At 44.0% G+C, this 19,434-nt stretch overlaps 1 protein-coding gene across 10 annotated transcripts in view; it reads left to right on the top strand.

The window, feature by feature from the left end:
• Positions 1-19,434, top strand: part of FAM13C (family with sequence similarity 13 member C) — a 286,605-nt gene that overhangs the window by 228,645 nt on the left and 38,526 nt on the right. For all 10 annotated transcript variants that reach the window (XM_027531041.1, XM_027531047.1, XM_027531046.1 and 7 more), the window contains one exon: positions 15,345-15,429. In XM_027531041.1, coding sequence (XP_027386842.1) covers positions 15,345-15,429 — 85 coding nt within the window. The remainder of the gene's footprint in view (positions 1-15,344; positions 15,430-19,434) is intronic.

The following is a 19,434-nucleotide window of genomic DNA, read 5'->3' as shown; positions in this document are numbered from 1 at the left end:
TTCCTCAGAGCATGATACAGCTTGGTGTTGCAAAATGGGCTTCTAATAAACTTTGAGACACTGAGGCCATATTTTCCAATTCAAGTGCTTTCCCACTGAACTGGACATCACAATGTTAATGTTTGTTCTAGATTTTCTTTGAAATATGTAATTTAATGCTCCCATTGGAAATCACTATAATATAATTAGGGTCCCTTTTTTATGAATGCCTTTGCTTTAGTCATTGATTTGGAATACTCTAATTTCTCTTGTCCCATTGTATAATTAAGGAAAAGTGGGTGTTATATCTGATTAGGATCATGTCAAAAAAGAATGTAGAGACTTGATGTTCATAAGCCAAGAACAGAAATGATGGGCTTTAGGCAAATTGTTTGTCATTTGGTGCCATCTCTCATCTGTCTCCAAAAAAAAGATAATTAATTGAACTTAGGTGATTATATTTTTCTTTAAACTGTTGAACCTGGCATAAATGAATAACTAAAGGTAAACTGTGTTCCTGATTAAACCCAGTTAAATAAATTACTGAAGTTGTGGACAGTGTCCTAAGGATAACACAGATCCCTGCTTGTTATTCTTTTGTGCATAGTTACAGGCTTCAGATACCACAATCTCACTTGCGGTAAGAAGAGTGAAAAAAAAGTTTGAGAGAGCAGAGGCAAGAGCTTGAATTAATGAACACAGCTGTTTGCCCCACTGGGAACTAAGCAAAATGCTCGTTGTAAAGAAGCACCTATTTGTCTTGACATAAGCGAATAGAAAGATTAAGTGATTCTAAGAGTCAACTTGTGATAGGTTTCAAGTTTATGGGAGAAACTCTGATTTGTGAGCTGGAGCCCCATGAGATTGCTAAGATTACTTGAGCAGTTCTCAGATCACAATTGCCCAAAGCTCTGTATGAAAATCTGCTTTTCTATACTCCTTCACTATATTGTATTTGCACATTACATGAAATGTGCCAGTTCACTGCCCTGAGATTACGCGGGTACAAGAATGCTGAATGAAGACAGACTTCTGAAAGAGCAGTCAGCGCCATATTGTAAATGTGGGCTCTTGCATGAGAAAACTGGTTCTGCTGATCCAGACTTTATAACAATGTGTGCTCAAGTGGAATTGTTCCAGTAAGGGAGTAAATCATATGTGCAGATCACGTTGTAATTATGATTTAGGGGCTGAAGGAAACCCGAGGAACACACACTGAGGAAACTTGAACAGAAGCAGCTCATGGTCCAAAGCCATGCCAGGAGAACTGACTCATTCAAACCTGTCGGGGTCCAGCCCCGGTTGGATCCAGGGATTCCCTCGGGAGGACGGCGTTGGCGATTAAAGGATAGCAAAGCAGAGATTAGAGGCTCATTATAACTGGTTTACGCAGAAAATCAATAAAACCTGTGACATCAGATTTGCTCTGACCACAGAGGCTACAGGCACCCTCTCGAATTGCTGAAGGTGCCCCACCTTAGGCACCTTCTCGAGTGGGTCTTAGAAGCCCAGGCAAGTAAGTGGTCCCAGAGGACCTCCGCGCTCCAATTAAATGTCCTGAAGGAAGAACAGAAAAGAAAAGGAGAGAAAAAGAAACAAGAAAGAATGACACGGGGAGACCAAGCTTTGAGCAAGGCCCATACCTTTATTTTCAAAGGGAGCTTATATACCTTAAGTTGTGCATAGAGGATAATAGGGGGTGTAAAATCATGCAAATTCAGCAGTCTTTGATCCTTATTGAGACCAGGCTTTTCTTTTCTGCAAACTTATCGTATACAAATGGTTTAGGTGATTTACATCTTCTGGCCAGAAGGCCTGTTAACATTTTATGACTCTGATAAAGGTTTGTCAACCATAAGACTTATTTTCTCTAAGAGTAATTATTTTAAAGTTTGGCGCCATCCTCCGAAGGTGTTAGATAAAGTTGCATTCCTATAGGGCAAAGGTTCAGTGGGCTTACAACAACGGAAAGAATTTATTACCTTAAGGGTCTAAAGTTGTTAACACCAAGGCCACTACTTATTTTTTCTATATACCAACTATATTAATTAATACACTTCCAAGGATACAATACAGGGATGTGGAAACTTGGCAGCAAGCATTGGTCTCAACAATGAAATCTTGTACTAGTTCTATTCTAACAATTTCTAACTCCCCGAGAGGCTCTATACTATTTGAATATCTTAAGCTTCCCGTGCCTCTCGCGGTTGGGAGACTGTAAACAATCGTATGCGTAGCTGTAGGAGTCCGGGTAAACCTGTCAGGCAAGTTAGAGAGCCGTCTGAGAGATTTGGATTTAAACACTCCTATTATGCCCAGGAGGCTTATTAACTAGAGCTTTAAGTTGATTTCCTAAAGAGAAAGGTGGTCGGGGATAGCCCCCCGTTAATGTCAGAGGAGTTGGTGAAAGTCGTAAAATAGTAAAACAGACAGATTCTGGTTTTGGGGTAGACGCTCAGGCAGATCCAGGGGGGCCCCTCGAGCCCTGACTCGTCTTTGCATGTCAGGCCTCTCCACATGACCTTTGTCATGGGTGGGAACTCCCATGCTGGCTCCCGGCACAAACTCATTGTTGGAGACATCCTATAGAATGGGACTGTGTTAAACTTGATCTTCCCTAGCTTTTCCTAATCTTAGAGACTGCCAAACTCTCTTATGGAAGAACCCCATAATAATATTTCTTTCAGCAACATAGTCTTATGGAATACAGGTGGGAGATACTACTTTAGTATTTTTAATGCAAATAGAAAATACATATAGAAAAGTGTACATATTGTCCGTGTACAGCTGGATGAATACTCACAAAGTGTGTAACCAGCGTCAAGTAACAGAACATTGTTACAGGCACCCTTATTTAATTCTTTCCAATCACTCTTCCCCTAGAACGGTAACTGTTCTTTGGACTTAAGTAGATTTGTTTTGTCTTTTGTTTATTTGTTTTTCAAACTGCATATACATGGACTGTATGTACTCTTTTGTGTCTGGTTTCATTTACTCAGTAGTATGTGTGAGATTCATATATTTTGGGTATGTAGTTTAACTTTGATTCTCCTTGCTGTAACCCATTGTATGGTTGTTTTTAGTTTTTGACTCATGATCAGTTGCAACTAGTTGTAATTTTTTAAAAGAACTATCTTTCAGTCTCTTTGTACATTTGCTATTGTATCGGAGTATTCCTTCCATCTCTGAGTGGAAGTGTAAGGAAGAATGTTTTGTTGTGTTAACCGTCTTCATTGTTCTTTGCGCCTATTGTTTACATACTACCCCCTCCAAAACAGAGCCTTCTAGTTCTTTAAAAGAACTCACTAGTTGCCTATCTGCTCTCCCATTCTAACTTGTAAGTCTAAAGAAACAACAAAAAAGTTTCTTTTCTTAAGTCTTTCTCGAATTTGTTACAATACTGATTCTGTTTTATGTTTTGGTTTTTTGGCCACAAGGCATGTGGGATCTTAGTTCCCCAACCAGGGATCGAACCTGTACCCCGTTACATTGAAAGGCAAAGTCTTAACCACTGGACAACCAGGGAAATCCCCCCAAAATGAGTTTCTTGAGCTTTGTAAGAAGCATAGTCCACAAATATTTTCCAGATGTTTTTGTGGACCCTAATGTTGTAATTGTTGGTTATAACAATTTTAAGGTGTTACTGTATTTTCTACAAAGTTCACATCTGGTAATTCATAACTACTTCTTAAGCTTCTTAATTCCACTTGCTCAGATGAGGCTCTGCTGTATTTGATTCCAGAGCTAGTAGTTGACCTGAGCTCTCCTCTGTATAGTAAGGTAATACATGATGTCAAATAGCTACCTATGAGCATCCATCTGTGTGTGTATTCCTGATAGCTTCCCAGTGAACTGAAAAACTCACTTCTCATTTTTACTGGGATGAGTATACATTTAACTCCTGCCAGCCTCACTTTTCTTCTGGTAGTCTCAGGCTCCCAGTTTTTGACCATGGGTCTCTCAATAGGGTTTGCCTCTCCACTCCATGAGCTTTGCTGTCTCTGGGACTATACTATAGGAGCCGGTTTCTGGAAAACTGATTGTGTCCATTCTGGCACCGACCTGAGCTTTCTGACTCTGCCTCCGTATGACATCTGGAGATTTTATTTGTTGGGGTCCCCTGGATCCTAGTTGGAAATTATCTGCCGCTATAATACATAAGAAGGTTTTATTTGTTGTGGTGTCCTGTATCTTGATTGGAAAATATTCTCGACTTGAGATCTGTCAAAGTCTAATTCAGCATAATCCTTGGTTTTGTTTACCCTTGTCTATATAATCATTAAGCAGTCAATAGTTCAAAAAGTTGCTTGAAGGATAAAATGAGAAAAAATACTGTTTTCCCTCTCCATGTCCTAGTAGTTCCCATTACTGGCTTCAGTTTCAATTAAGAAAAAATAACAATATGTGAGGAACACGAATGGATCTCCCCTTCCCTGAGAAAACTTACCCTATTTGGTCCTCATATTACTTTTCTAGCTCCCAAACTGCATACCATGAATCATCACATCAGCTTCTTTTCATTCTTCGTTTGTGAAATTGAGGCAGGTTTTGAATTGGGTTAACTCTAGGAGTGCTTTCAGTTTTAACACTCACTGTTTCTGCTTCTTACCCCGGCTAGTGCTTATAGGATTTAGTCATAGGTTCCCATGAGGGATAGAATGAGGTGAATTGTGCCCCTTTTTGAGTGCATATGCACATGTCTATGTGTGGGGCTCCATGTGAAGGGTTTGATTGTCTTTTTATTACCATCCATAGATTAGCATATAGATACATTCTGGCATCAAGCCTTGTTAGAACTCTAGATGGTACTTACTATTTTGTTTTAGATGTGGTTCTCCCTCAAAACTGTTTTAATTTTGAGGAAATGGTCTAGCAAGAGGTTTCTTTAGGCCCTTGATACTCCTCAGTTGGCTGAATGGTATTTTTTTCTGTAGGACTAGGCAGCTGTATTTTTCTATTGAAATACAAACCCAGTCTACAGGGTTGGGCCTTTAGATCAGAATTGACTGAGTTTTTTTCCTTCTAGTTTCCTTGTGACTGAAAGTCAATTCAAGCTGGCTTTCATAAACAACAGGATTTTATTGATTCACACACCTGGAACTTTACGATCAGGATAGATTCCACTCTTGGCTAGATCCAGGGATTAAAGGCTTGTCAAGTAGACAGCATCTTTCCATTTCAACTCTACTTTCCTATATCGACTTTGTCTTTAGATTGACCCCTCTCTGGGGATATGTTATTCTTACAGCTAGAAATCCTAGTGTATATTAGTTTTCTATTACTGTGTAAAAAATTGCCAGAAGCTTAGCAGCTTTTCTCTTTTATTAGCTCACAGTTGTGCAGATAATAAACTTGGATAGACTCCATTAGACTCTGCTCAAGGTCTCACAAAACTGAAATCATGGCATTGGCAATGATAGATTCTTATCTGGAGGTTCTGCAGATGAGTCCATATTCATGCTCATTCAGGCCATTGCCTGAATTTACTTCCTTGAAGTTGTAGGACTGTAGACCCCATTTCCTTGCTAGTCAGCATCTGGGAGTAGCTCTCAGCTTCTAAAGGCTGCCTGCATTCTTTCTCACCTTGGCCTCTACATCTTTGAGCCAGCAGCACCAAATCCTTCTGTGCTCCAAATCTCTGATGTTATAGTCTACCAGCTAAAAAAAAAACCCTCTACTTTTAAAAGGCTCACCCTGATTGGATCAGGCCCACTGAAGCAATCTCTGTATCCTTGGTCACCTGAGTTAGCACTTTAATTATATCTGCAAAATCTCTTCAACATAGCACCTAAATTAGTGTTTAATTGCATAACCAGTATACAGGAATCTTGGGGACCATCTTTAAAATTCTGCTTATAAGAAATGAAAATAGAGTCCTTTCTATTCTGTAAAGTCTCATACTTGAGTCTCATTTATCTGACTTGGGACCTGTAGCCCATTCTTGAACCAATCACTGTGACCTTGGGGTTTGAAATAAGCTGATTGGCTAGAGAGGGACACATTTTCCCATTTTGGATCAGAAGATGGGTAAATGGATGCTGGGATGCGTAATATTGGTCTCTGGAAGCCTAATATCCAAAGTTATCTGCCTGTATGACACCACTGCGGGGTGCCATTTAGCTTTTCTCTGGTATGGCTTCATGGGTGAGATGAAGTGACCTTGCTTCGCTACTAGCATTTCTTTCTCAGCAGGAATGGTGCCCTGTGATTCATTTAATTTTAGCCACTTTTCTTGTCAGTGTCAACAAGGACATCCTGCAGTCAACATGGTCATGGTGTGAACCCTGGGTTTCTTTCCCAGTGGGATGAACTGCCCAGCAAAGAAACTCTGAACTGTTGCATGCCTGGTTTACCTTGCCCCCTCATTCAGAGGCAACTCTCCAGCCTAATTTCTGGTTTCCAGGGCAACCAGGTTTGTAGTCATGACCCTCAGGGGAATCCTTAGTGTGGCATTGGCAGAAAAGGTAGAAGCCATGCTAGCTGCTGCTCTGTCCGGGGATTAAGTTGGAGAGATTTCAGGGGTGTTGGGCTGAGCAGAGAAGTTCTAGCAGGACTCTCTGTAACTGGCCCACCTGGGTTTGCCTTTCGCCTACCAGCCTCACCATTGCCCACACTCCACGTGGCTTTGTCCTGCCAGCCTTTGCTCCTTCCTTTGGCATGGCATCTCTGTCCTCTGCCTCCTGTCTCACTTTTACATTTACTCATCTGCATGCTGCCAGTTTCTTTTCTCTCACCCACAGTCCTGGAAAGGACTGTGTCTGCTTCATGCCTCCCAGGGGTCAGCCTGTGTGGCACTTTCTTTGCTTTGTAGCTAAAGGAGGAATATAAGGACAAATGTAGTAAGTGTTCTGTAAAGCTAACGTTGATGGACACCTCTTTCATTAGAGATTGTTCTTAAAAATTTCATCTTGTGATGGAATGATGGGGAGGTTTGTTTATCCCTATCTCTATCTCTCTATCTGTCTATTGGTCTACCCATCTATCCATCTATCTATATCCATCTGTCTATACAACTATCTATTTTCCCATTTCCATTTGGCAAAATATAAAGTTGACAAGTCTTATGAAATAGTCATTCCCCAGTAGCCCCTGACAGATTAAAGAAAAATATTTCTGCTCATCTTAAGACCAAAATTTTGCCTGAAAGCTTTAACTTTGGGGATATTTTTTCAACAGTTTTTATTGAGAAGCAAATGTGTACCCCGCTGTGGGTCTGGAACTGCTATGGGGTGTGGGGGCTGCAACAGAAAGTGAACTTTGTCATCCCTGCTTTCCATGGATTTAGAAGGACACACTTCAACTTAGTATCCTAGACTCTGGTCTTCCTAGCATTGGTATCTTTTCCCTTTTTAGGATATTTTTGGCTTTCCTAGGGCTATAAAACTCAGATTTTAAGGCAGGTAAAAGCTTAATTTTCTTGTTTTCTAACAAAATACTAGTATTTGAGGAAATGGCTAATATTTTCCAGTGTCTTTAAAGACGTGGGTTGGTAACTTATTTCTTATGGCAAGTGATTTTATAATTTACAGTGGGATGGTTATTGATTTCTAATATTCATTGAGTTTTAGTAATTTCTAAGTGGTTAAAGTAGTCTTAGAAAAGAATTAAGTGCCCGTGGGCCAAAATGATTGGATAATTTTCCTACAGACAGAGAAGGAACAAATGGTAGATTTGGGGTTAAAAGCCCCAGTGGTCCTTGTACTGTGCACGCATCCTACTGAATTTAGTTTTTAAGCCAGGTATTTTTCAGAGCTTAAAAAAGACTGGAACTTAAGTAGCCACAGAGAAGTAACCATATGGGCTACAACAGGGACTAGATTTGTGGACTTCAGCCCAAGGGATATATAATTGATGTTCTGGGAAAAAAAAAAAAAGGCTTGTTAGGGTAGCTGTCTATCTTAATGCCTGTGCCTTTGTGCTAGAAATTACAAAGAGAAACTACTAAAGTCCATTCTATGAGTTGTTCATGTCTTGTTCTCTAGAAAAGCTCAGAATTTTGAATTAAAATGTAAGTTCGTAAAACTGTATTGGTCTCTCCTAAATATCTTGTTTTTATTGTTTACTTAATAAAGTGAACATAATGAGGATATCACAAAGAGGTGAAATTAAGTACAGGACTCCCTCTTCCTCAGCTGAAATCAGATCATCTGGCTGGAAAAAAATTTGGTTTGGGTTATTGTGTGTGGTGGCAAGATTGTCCTTGTTTTACAAAGATGTGCTTCTATCATCAGAATAGGACCTGGATCCTCTTCTCAGCAGAGGATTGCTTGGAGTGAATGGCTTCTTCTCCTATGCTGAATCTCCATTGCGTAGCGTAGGACAGTGAGGGAACAAAAATATTGTTCCTGGGACAGTTAGAGCTAAACAGGCAACCAAGGCAGCATTTAGAGTGGGTCAGGTCCCAAGGGAATAGGGCAGTGTTTCTCAGAGTCTGGACCTTGGACCTCCTGCATCTCAGCGCCCCTGCTCCAGACCACAGAATCTGAGTCTTTTGCTGCCTGGGAGACCACATCTTTAACAAACTCCCCAGTGATTCGTGAGCATTTTAAAATTTCTGAACCAAGGCAGCAAGGAGGCTTGAAATGGAATACTCAGAAGGGCTTCCCAAGAACTATGTAAAGGGTCCAGGCAAACAAAAGACAGTCTACAGTGGCAGTTTCTCTAATGGTTGGCTCCTGTTTTGCTCATTGTGAGGGCTTCAGCAGTGAACAATGGCGGCATGCTTCCAGCCCTTCTGGAGCTGGGAAGAGCCAGTAAACAGTAGAGAAATAAATGAAATTCCATATTATAGTGAGTGTTGGGAGGGAAAAAAGCAAGGTGCTAAAAGAGAAATTGGAGGCCCCTGTTTGGATAAAGGTAATCAGAACTGGTTTAAAATTTAATGGGAATTTGACTGTGAAGGAATTACAGCTGAAGTAGCCCTGGGGAAGTAGGGGCAGGGAGCAAATAGAAAGGAAGGGTGGCATATGTGTATATATGTGTGTATGTGTGTGTGAGTGTGTGTGTGTGAGTGTGTGGTGAGGGAGCATACACAGAAAACCTGGAAGCTCAGGGAACAAGAGTACTCAATAGAATGGAAATGTTCAGGGGCCCCGCTGTGACCTCAGTTTTGTGCAGATTTCCAGTTTGATCTTGCAATAGACAATCTATGTCGAGTTCTTGGATAGATAAAGGGATGGGCGAGGGTCACTAAACCTCTTCATGGAAGTTAAAAGGAAGCTATCCTTTTTCTGCAACTGGTGAGTTGTAGACAAAGGGATCCTAAAATAGTATTTCACCATCCAGCCTGTGTGGGTGTTCCCCATTCCCACCCAACTAAAGTGAGACCCGGTAATTGTAGAGGAAAGAAAATGAGTAGAGTATTTTCTAAAACAAGTCGCATATTTTCCATTGTGTCAAAGAGAAAAAGTAGCTTGTAGAAAACCACACCTAGGCTTCACGCTCGTCTCTCTGGTTTCTCTGGTGACCAAATGGGAGCACTGGGAAGCAGAAGTAGTCATCATTCTTTAGCGGCTCCATCAGCCTTTGTTCAGGTTTCCTGGAGATCCTAGTGACCCTTTCAGCAAGACTTTGGGTGGAAACCTGGAAGAGCCCTGGCAGGCTAGCCTTGAGGGATGGGCTGGGGACAGCCTGAAAGAGAAGCCCCAGAGCACGAGAAGGACCAGATGCAGGTCGCACTGACGGGGTTGACTGCCTGTCATTCTCCTCTAGGGCTAAAGCCTGTTCCTGCATAAAAGGTCACCGAGTCAGGCTGAATTGGAGAAACAGTGGCTTACTCACTCTGTCCCCAGGCCTGGCCTGTGGTTTCTCCCCCTCATCGCCATAACTGTGACAGTAATAACTGGCATCATTGTTTTATTTGTCCGTTTGTGTATTAGCCATCTCTCCCTAGTGTATCTAGCTAGTGTATCTAGCCATCACTAGACTGGGGCCCCGTGAGGAAGGGGCTGACATCAGTCTCAGGCTCTGGAGCCCAGCGCATCTCTTTGTACATTGAGAGCTGCCAGAGCCTGGGAGCTGCACGTGTGCTGGTGCAGCTGTGGGTGGTGTGACCCTCGCGTACGCAGTGGGAGCTTCTCAGAGGCAGCTCTGTGGGGCTCAGCCCTGATGGGCACATGTCTCCTTTCTCCCCCTGGAGAGACACGTATGTGACAGTGGCACAGATTGCTCCCGGGGAAAGCCTCTCCTGTCTGGATTAGAGAATCCATGCAGGGTGTCCAAGTGCCCACACTCTTCCTGTGCTGAGAAACAGGAACGGTAGCAGGCAGTCCTCAGGTCAGGGGTCAGTGTGGGGTAGGGACGGGGCATAGCTGATGACCGTTGGCATGCAGTTTCTTCCAGTCTGCCCCCTGGTCCTCAATTCTGGAAGTTCACGTTTTCCCTTCTCCTTGGATGTCTCCTTGTCCCACGAGACCTTCATCTTCTCTCTCCTGTTTCATTGGGCACTCTCTTCTTCCCTGCCCCATTAAACTTCCTCCTGTCTGGTGTCTGAGAGAGGAACAAACCAGCTGTGCAAATAGATCTCCTTTGATGCTTGGCATCTCTGTTGGGCCTCAGTACTAGTGAGGGAGACGGAGGGCAGGGAGGATGGCTGGGAACCACCCATGACTACTTCTAGCTGTAACTGGGTCTCAGCATTACACACTCTCTGGGCGACTGGAGAGGCCTCTGAATGTGACCTGAAAAACCCCTCTGCAGTGAGATTCTTCACTCTCTGTGTTGTGTGAACACTTGGTTTAGTTCCACAAACACCATCCAAGCGCACATGCTGCCAGCTTCCGTGCATCAGCCTCAGTGCATGAGCAAGATTGTTTTCTGTCCTGGAAAGTTGGAAGGGAACTTACAAGTCACCTGGGCTCAGGTACTTCCTGGGCAGAGTCACAGAGTGAGGCCTGGACGGTGGAGCGATGCGTCAGGACGCAGAGCTTCGGCTGGGGTCTGGCCCCCGACACCCAGCGCTCTGTCCAGCGGCCTCTGGGGTTTGGAGACTCACGTAGTAGCCACAGTGTCCAGGCCTTGAGTGTTTGCCGTGTGCTGTGCCTTCCTCATCTCATTCTTGAAGCAGGCGCCTTTGTTACTGTCATCACTCCCTCTTGTTATGCATGAGGAAATTAAGGCTTAGACTAGCTAAGGCTCTTGTCCAAAGTCAGCCGCACAGAATGCAGCAGACGGAGCCCCTGGATCTGTGCGAAGGCCATGTCCTCACCTGCTTTGTAGAATCTATAAGAGCACATAGAGTTGACAAAAGGCGGCTGGTCCAAATCATCCTGCTAAACGTAGAGAAGGACTGGTTTTGTTTTTTAAAACCATGGTAAAATAAACAATGTAAAATGTCACAATTTAGCCATTTTAAAGAATGCAATTTAGTGGCATTAAGCACATGGGTGTTTTGGGGCTGCCATCACCACCATCTGTCTCCAGAACTTGATTTATCTTCCTAATCTTCAACTCCATACCCATTAAACACAAACCTCCTTTTCTTCCCCACCAGCCCCACGGCAACCACCATTCCGCTTTCCGTCTCTCTGGATTTTACTGCCTAGAGTGTGTGTCCTTTTTGACTGGCTTATTTCACTCAGTATAATGTCCTCAAGGTTCATTCATGTTGTAGAGTGTGTCAAAACTTTCTTCCTCTTTAAGGCTGAATAATATTTCATTATATGTATTGTATATATCACATTTCATTTATCAGTTCATCTGCTAATGAGCACCTTGGGTTGTTTCCACCTTGTATTAATCTGCTAAAACTCTATTAGGGCTACAATTAAAAAAAGAGATGCCACAGACTCAGTGGCCAAAACATTTGTCACAGTTCTGGAGGTGGGAAGTCCAAGGTGAATGTGTCAGCAAAACTGGTTTCCCTGAAGCCTCCTCCATGGCTTGCAGACAGCTGCCTTCTCTCTGTGTCCTCACATGGCCTTTTGTCTGTGACTGTGCATCCCTGGGTCTCTCTCTCTCTCTATTGTCAGCCTCACCCTTATGACCTTATTTTACCTTCAGTTCAGTCAGTTCAGTCGCTCAGTCGTGTCCGACTCTTCACGACCCCATGAATCACAGCACGCCAGGCCTCCCTGTCCATCACCAACTCCTGGAGTTCACTCAGACTCACGTCCATCGAGTCAGTTATGCCATCCAGCCATCTCATCCTCTGTCGTCCCCTTCTCCTCCTGCCCCCAATCCCTCCCAGCATCAGAGTCTTTGCCAATGAGTCAACTCTTTGCATGAGGTGGCCAAAGTACTGGAGTTTCAGCTTTAGCATCATTCCTTCCAAAGAAATCCCAGGGCTGATCTCCTTCAGAATGGACTGGTTGGATCTCCTTGCAGTCCAAGGGACTCTCAAGAGTCTTCTCCAACACCACAGTTCAAAAGCATCAATTCTTCGGCACTCAGCCTTCTTCACAGTCCAACTCTCACATCCATACATGACCACAGGAAAAACCATAGCCTTGACTAGACGAACCTTTGTTGGCAAAGTCATGTCTCTGCTTTTGAATATGCTATCTGGGTTGGTCATAACTTTCCTTCCAAGGAGTAAGCGTCTTTTAATTTCATGGCTGCAGTCACCATCTGCAGTGATTTTGGAGCCCAAAAGTTTTACCTTAATTGCCTCTTAAAGGCCTCATCTCCAAATGTAGTTACATTGGAGGTTAGGGCTTCACTATATGAATTTGAGGGAGACAGTTCAGTCCATGATACATTTCTTGGTTATTGGGAATAGTGTTGCTGTGAACGTGGATGTACACATATCTGTTGAGTCACTGCTGGCAATATTTTGGGGGTGTACCCAGCAGTGGGCTGCTGGCTCACACAGGAGTTCTGCTTGTAGAATTACCCGTGTTTAGGGATGCCTGTTTGTGGAGCCACCATTCTGTTTGCTGTTGCAGCTGCGCCATCTCACAGCTTGGGGGTAGTAGTAGTAGCTCAGTACGAGTAGTGTTAGTCGCTCAGTCGTGTCTGACTCTTTGAGACCCCATGGACTGTGGCCCGCCAGGCTCCTCTGTCCATGGGATTTTCCAGGCAAGAATACTGGAGTGGATTGCCATTCCCTTCTCCAGAGGATCTTCCTGACCCAGGGATCAAACCTGGGTCTCCTGCATTGCAGGCAGATTCTTCACCATCTGAGCTACAGGGGAAGTAAGATTTCTTAATTTTCAGAGTAGTTTTGCTCCTTATAAGAGGCCACTCCAGTTTTTAAGGTCCTTCATTAGAAAGCTAGCCTGGAATCATGCATTTTTGCATTCCAAATGCTTGGTTAATAAAACTTTCCAGAAACCTGTTACCCTTGCTCCTTCTCTACTTCCTATCAATAACCTTGGGCCCTTACTTCCACACGTAACTGCTGGGAAAACATCCCAGGGAGGAAGAAGAAGCTGTAAAAAAATGGGCTGGCATCAGACAGATGCTTCATCTGAGCTGTGGGCCCCTGGCAGTCAGCCCCTAAGCATGGGGGAAGTTTGTACCAGGTCTTACTGCATCTCTGAGCTGAGCAGAGAAGAGGTCCTGAGCCTGTTTGAAAGAGGTTCTGCCACTTTCAAACTGGCCAAAAGACTAGGGATTTAAGACATTCCTCAATGAGAAGCTTTTGAAAAAGCATTTATTTCTTTGGCTGGGTCTTAGTTGCTGCATAAGGGATCTTCCATCTTCTTTGTGGCAGGTTGAGATCTTTAGCTGTGGCATGTGGGATCTAGCTCCCAGACCAGGTATTGAACCTGGGCCCCCTGCATTGGGAATGAGGAGTCTTAGCCACAGGACCACCAGGGAAGTCCCTCAGGGAGCAGCTTTTTAAAACACAGCGGTGGGTTCATATTTACTCACATCAACAGAAGGATGAGAGAATGTGTGCAGAAAGGGGCTGGGTGTGAGGAGGTGTGGGGGTTGGCATTTATGTGGGGTAAGGAATCAGGCTGTCTGGGGATGAGGGGTGAGAACAGGATGTGTGAGTGGGAGCTGAGGATGAGGGTGTATGTAGGGGTGTATATAAAGTAGGGTGTTGGTGTGGGGGGATGGGGATAAAGGGACTGCGGGGGAGGGATGAGCGTGTGTATGGGTGGAGGTGGGATATTTAGTTGTAAACTACGTGTGGAGTAGAGTGTGAAGGTGGAGACTTGGGCATGAGGGTGTGGAGGAGGTGGGTGAAGGTGTGTATAGGGTAGGGAGCCGGAGTATGTGTATAATAGAGTGCAAGGGTATACATAGGACCGGGGTGTGTGTCTGGAGTAGGAAGTGGCATTATGAGGGTGTGTGGGGACTAAGTTATATGGAGGAGGTCGGAGCATGTGTGTGTGTGTGTGTGTGTGTGTGTGCGTGTATGTGTTGGGTCATAATGAGAGGGGGAACCCGTGGCTCTACTCCAGGTAGCGCCCTCTGCCACCCACCGACCTCTGCTGGGAACCTGGTGGGCAGAAGACCCTGGTGGGTGGAGGAGCTCTGAGGCCGTTGCAGGGAAGAGGGCCCAGTCAGGGACTCAGCGTGACTCACTTTCACCTGCTGGGGGACCGGGTTTGCCCAGCATCTGCATCATGGCAGGATACGTGCGTCAGTCTGTATGACTTTGCTCTTATTAGGAAACACAGGAGGAATTTAAAATGAGAAGTGAAGCTGGGGATGGGGGAGGTTGGCCGGGAGTTACAAACGATGAATCGCTTCACCCTCAGCAGTGGGGTCAGACTAAGGGACCAGGGTCATCATCTCCATCCATCCCTGCCCTCTGTTCTGACAGCAGGCGGCCGTAGCCATTCCATGGGAGAAAAGTAACTTGAGAAGTCACATGTGCACTCGCACACATAGACCCTGCCCCCCAGACACAGGCACACAGCCCACATGCAGATGCAGAAGAGGGAGCCCCGAAGCACCTCCCAGCTGCCAGGCAGCCTCTGCAGCAGTAACTGTTTGTGCACTGCGGGCTGCTGCGGGCTTTGCAGGGAAGGGATGCTGGCTTTTATGAATGGTAGCCGGGGAGGGGCTAATGTCATCCGCTCCTGATGTCAGCACCGTGAATGAAACACTTGGAAAGCGTAAAGGCTCAGGCGCCCGGGAAGCAGATACCTTCTCAGATTGGCCCTCTGGGTACAGCGTCTCTTGCTGACGAAATCACCAGTCCCATGTGTCACAGATAATCAATATACATTAGATTTATATAAAACAGAAACTGAGACTGCCTGTGGAGTAACGCGCCTCTGCTTCTGGCACAGCCAGTTCTGCCCGAGACCCCTTTCTGGCCGGGTGCTGGGGAAGGAAGCTGCAGACCCAGCATTGCGTTAGCATCTAACTGAGCCAGCCCGATGTTCTGCTTCTGCTGGCAGAATTCCTTGCTGAAGCTCCAAGCCGTGGAAACTGATCTGTGCTCTGCCTTTTTGACACACCAGGAAGAAGCTACGCAGGTGCACGGAGTCAAGGACCCAGCCCCAGTGTCCACCCAGAGTGTAGCTGCCGAAGGGGCAGGGGCCGCAGGTAAGAGGCTGGGCTCGGGGTCCTCATCTGCGCTCTCAGGGTAGTTTCACCCCTTGCTGCTTCCCCTGAACCTGGCTCCTGTGGGAAGCAGTGCCTGGTACACTGGGGAAATGACAGGGAGCAGGGGGAGTTAAGACGTGCTGGAATCTAGATCTTTCTTTCTAGCTGGGGACCAGAGTCCCCAGAGATGGTGTCAGGTGAAAAGGCACCCATCGTAAGTCTTCATTTTCCTATTTGGAGTCCTGTGATACACACGTGGTTTGTTTATATCAGTGGTAGATAATCTGGGCTGTGTTGAGACTCTCAATATTTTTGAGGGGCTAGGGGAGTTTTAACATTGCTTGTTAGGTGATCCATCAACCCTGGGAAGGTGGAGGTGAATGATGTGGCTTCTTCTAATCCTATAGTGTCTTGTTGTGTCTCTTTTTTTTTTTTTTTTAGTATTAATTTTTGTTTTGAAAAGTCTCAAACTTGATTCTCATTTGTCCGTTAGTTTCTCTGGTTTTAATCTCGCAGGTAGTAGGTTGGCTAGCAAGCAGAAGGTGAACAGATGCTCCCAGGAAGACTTCAGTGGGAAAGAAATAGTAAATTTACATGAGTAGAAATGACAGCACAGCATATCTTTTATAACACCAGTGGGTCAGAGGTTTGCAGACTGGTTTCTGCTTGGATGGTAGAAATAGGTTTAGGTGAGCTTGCTTCATGAGATGTCCTTTATCTCTAGGAATGGAAGGAACAGATTTACAAAGGTAATGTATTTCAGTACCATTAGCAATAGTGCATCAAAGACCTTACTTTTAAATCGACCCACGTGGTCTAAGTTGGCAAAACAGTCATCTTCAGTGTTTAAATATGTATTAGTGGCTAATAATAGTAGTAGTAGTAGCCACTATTATTGTTGAAGACTTTCTATGCCCAAGCACTGTTGTAAACTTCATAGTTATTGATTTAAACCCTTAAACCTGTGAAATAATACTGTTCATAGTAAGGACACTGAGGCCTAGTGTGACCCTACTTGTAAGTGATAAATTATTTCCCTGTGTATGTAGGTGGCCAATTGGTTGTCTTGTTATGTGGTGAGCTCCTCAGCTCTGTTAGCCATTGTGTTTGGATGAGATGCAAGTAAAATTGGTCAAGAGCCAATGCTGAGCCAATTAGGGATTTGAGTCAAATGATTAGACAATGCCCTTCTTCTTCCACCAACCTCCTATTCCACTCTCTGTAAACAAGCAACATAGAAACACAGAAAGAAGTCCCAAGCCAAATACCAGTTAATTTTTGAATTATCTGATGTTCACAAGTATCTGATAAGGACCGTTCAATATAATATTTGTTGCATGTTGGATATGTGTATGTGTGTGTGTGTGTGTGTATATAATATATATATTTTATCATGACTTGTGTGTGTAAATGTATCTTATTTTTCCCAAAGGTTGGTAGTAGTTTTATATTTTCTCACTCTTGATGGAGAGGATTTTGAATCAACTTATTAATACATTCTTTATTAAATAAAGATATGTACCCTGATTGGCTCAGTCAGTAAAGAATCTATCTGCAATGCAGGAGACCAGGGTTCCATCCCTAGGTCGGGAAGCTCCCCTGGAGTAAGAAATGGCAACCCACCCCAGTATTCTTGCCTGGAAAATCCCATGGACAGAGGATTATAGTGGCGGGCTATAGTCCATGGGGTCCCAAGAGCCAGAAAGGACTTAATGACTAAACCACAACCCCTGCATTTATGTGGAGATCACCCATATAAAGGAGCCATCAACATATTCCGTCTTAGGTGTCAAATAACAGGAACGGGCAGAAGCTTCCTTACAGAGGAGCCTTGTGGGCTGGACGTTGGATTTTCTAAAATGTAGGTGAATCTGAGATATTCCAGTCCTTCCAAGAGAGTGTATGAAACAGAAAAGTTCCACTCTGTGTGTTGGCGTGTGTGTGTGTGTGTGTGTGTGTGTGTTTACTTGTGGGTGCATATACACACACTGGGCAGGGACAGCTCCTGCAAGTTTGCAAAGATAAAATCCATCTTGCCATCTTGATGTTTCTGGCCTTTGCAGAGCTTATGAATAAGGAGTCTCGTTTAGCTAAATCGACTGCATGGGAATCGATGCAGGGAAGGTGAAGTCCCAGCCACTGTATTGGACTGTGGCACATGCTTCTCTCTAATTTTATTTTTTTAAAAATCCCTTTGATACCATCTAGAAATCGCTTACTAGGTGTTTTCAGGGAAGTAAGGAGTCTCTTGATGTGGTAAGAATGTTGCCAAAGTGATGAGCATTTGAAAGAGGCTTTCACAGTTCAATTTATGGGGTGGTTTGGTCTCACTGGCTTCCAAGACACACTCTTATAGGAAGGCTATACATATTCTAGTCCACGTGTCACTCAGAAGGGAGGAATTGATGTTCATGTTAGATCAGCAGTTCTTCACTCTGGGCCTATGACTGGGTTTCTGGAGTGATCTCTGAACTCCTGGAAACTGTAGCGTGCATGCCTAAAGCCCCAATGATAGTGTTATAGCATCGATGAGCACATTTGCCATAGGTCTATCAAAGATTATGGAAACTTAAATAATATTTTTCTCTTAAAGTCTAGAATCTAGCCCTGAGCCTTAGATGTCTGCAAATATTGGATTAGTAATACTTGATGTTAATATTTGGTATAACAAGGACAAAATCCAGCAAGTGATTTTTATAGAAATATCTGGATGTAATAGGCAACTAATTAACCTTGCAAATCAAACATTCACAAATATAAATCGTTGTGATTTATATTGGTTTCAGTCTTGAAATTTGATTTAAGGCATGACTTAGGTTGTTTATTTATTTTAAACATCAAAGTTAAATTTATATACTTTCTTGGCCGCACCACGTGGCTTGTGGGATTTTATTTCCCCGACCAGGGGTTGCTTGGGCCCTCAGCAGTGAGAGCGTGGAGTCCTAATCCATGGGCCTCCAGACAATTCCCTAAAGTTGTTTAACATTTACAGAGGGCTATCTGAAATGATAGTCTGAACAAAATTTTGTATTCTTTATGTCTTTGACCTTAAATCAAAATATTGAGTTTTAACTCAAATTTACAGAATACAAAGATTCATCTCATCCAGCAAAATATCTGAGATGCTCCCTGTTCTAGAAATACAATTACAAACTGCACTTGCAGCAAGAGCAGATTTTATGACACCCTGAAGGGGCACTGTGTTCTGGAGAGTATTAGTGAACCTTCCCGCACATCACAGTTACCAGGAAAGCTTTTATACCTGGGGTTTCTCAGTCTTCATCACTAGACACTAGGGTTCGAAGTCCTAGAGTCTTTATATTTCATTAACGTTTTCAAGTCCTGGAAGCCACTATTTAAGTGGGCAGTATCTTAAATTATGAGAGCGAAAAGGTCAGGTTCTCTTAGGTTCTCTTTGACTTAGTTTCATCAACAGGAAGAAGCTTACAGACCACATGGATTTGCAGGGTCTGTGAGCAGTTGGCTCAGTGTGTTTACTTCAGGAGGAGAAAGGTGCTCAAGCTGGAGCTCGAGATGGGCAGGATGGGGACAGATCTGAGGGAGGTAACGCTGTTTAGAAAAAAGTGACAGAGTGGTTGCCAGCTTCAGGGCAGCGCCAGGGCTGTGCAGAGGGTCACCGACTGCCCCAGTTTTAGCACTAAAAGTCCCACGTACTGGGGGACCCTCAGTTCCGGGCAATCCAGGACAGTTGGTCACCCTGCCTGTGCGCTGCAAACTGCATAATGTGAGATGGAAAGCCACATGGTACTAAGGCCCAAAATCCCTCTAACTGAATCAACAGCCTCTTAACAGTTGAAGCAGACATTTCCACTGGACATTAAAAAGCTCCTGTTCTGGTGGTATTGATTGGGAAATGGAATGAGGATTGTCTTTTCAGCTTCTCATCATTTTCAACATGTGTAGAAGGACCGTTTGGCATTGTTCCACATGACTACGTATAGTAATGCCTGTTCTGTTTGAGCACAGGTGATGGAGTTTTTAGTA

Source organism: Bos indicus x Bos taurus, chromosome 28 (assembly GCF_003369695.1).
Source record: "Bos indicus x Bos taurus breed Angus x Brahman F1 hybrid chromosome 28, Bos_hybrid_MaternalHap_v2.0, whole genome shotgun sequence".
Classification (NCBI taxonomy): Eukaryota; Metazoa; Chordata; class Mammalia; order Artiodactyla; family Bovidae; genus Bos; species Bos indicus x Bos taurus.
This window is presented reverse-complemented; position numbering and strand designations above follow the sequence as displayed.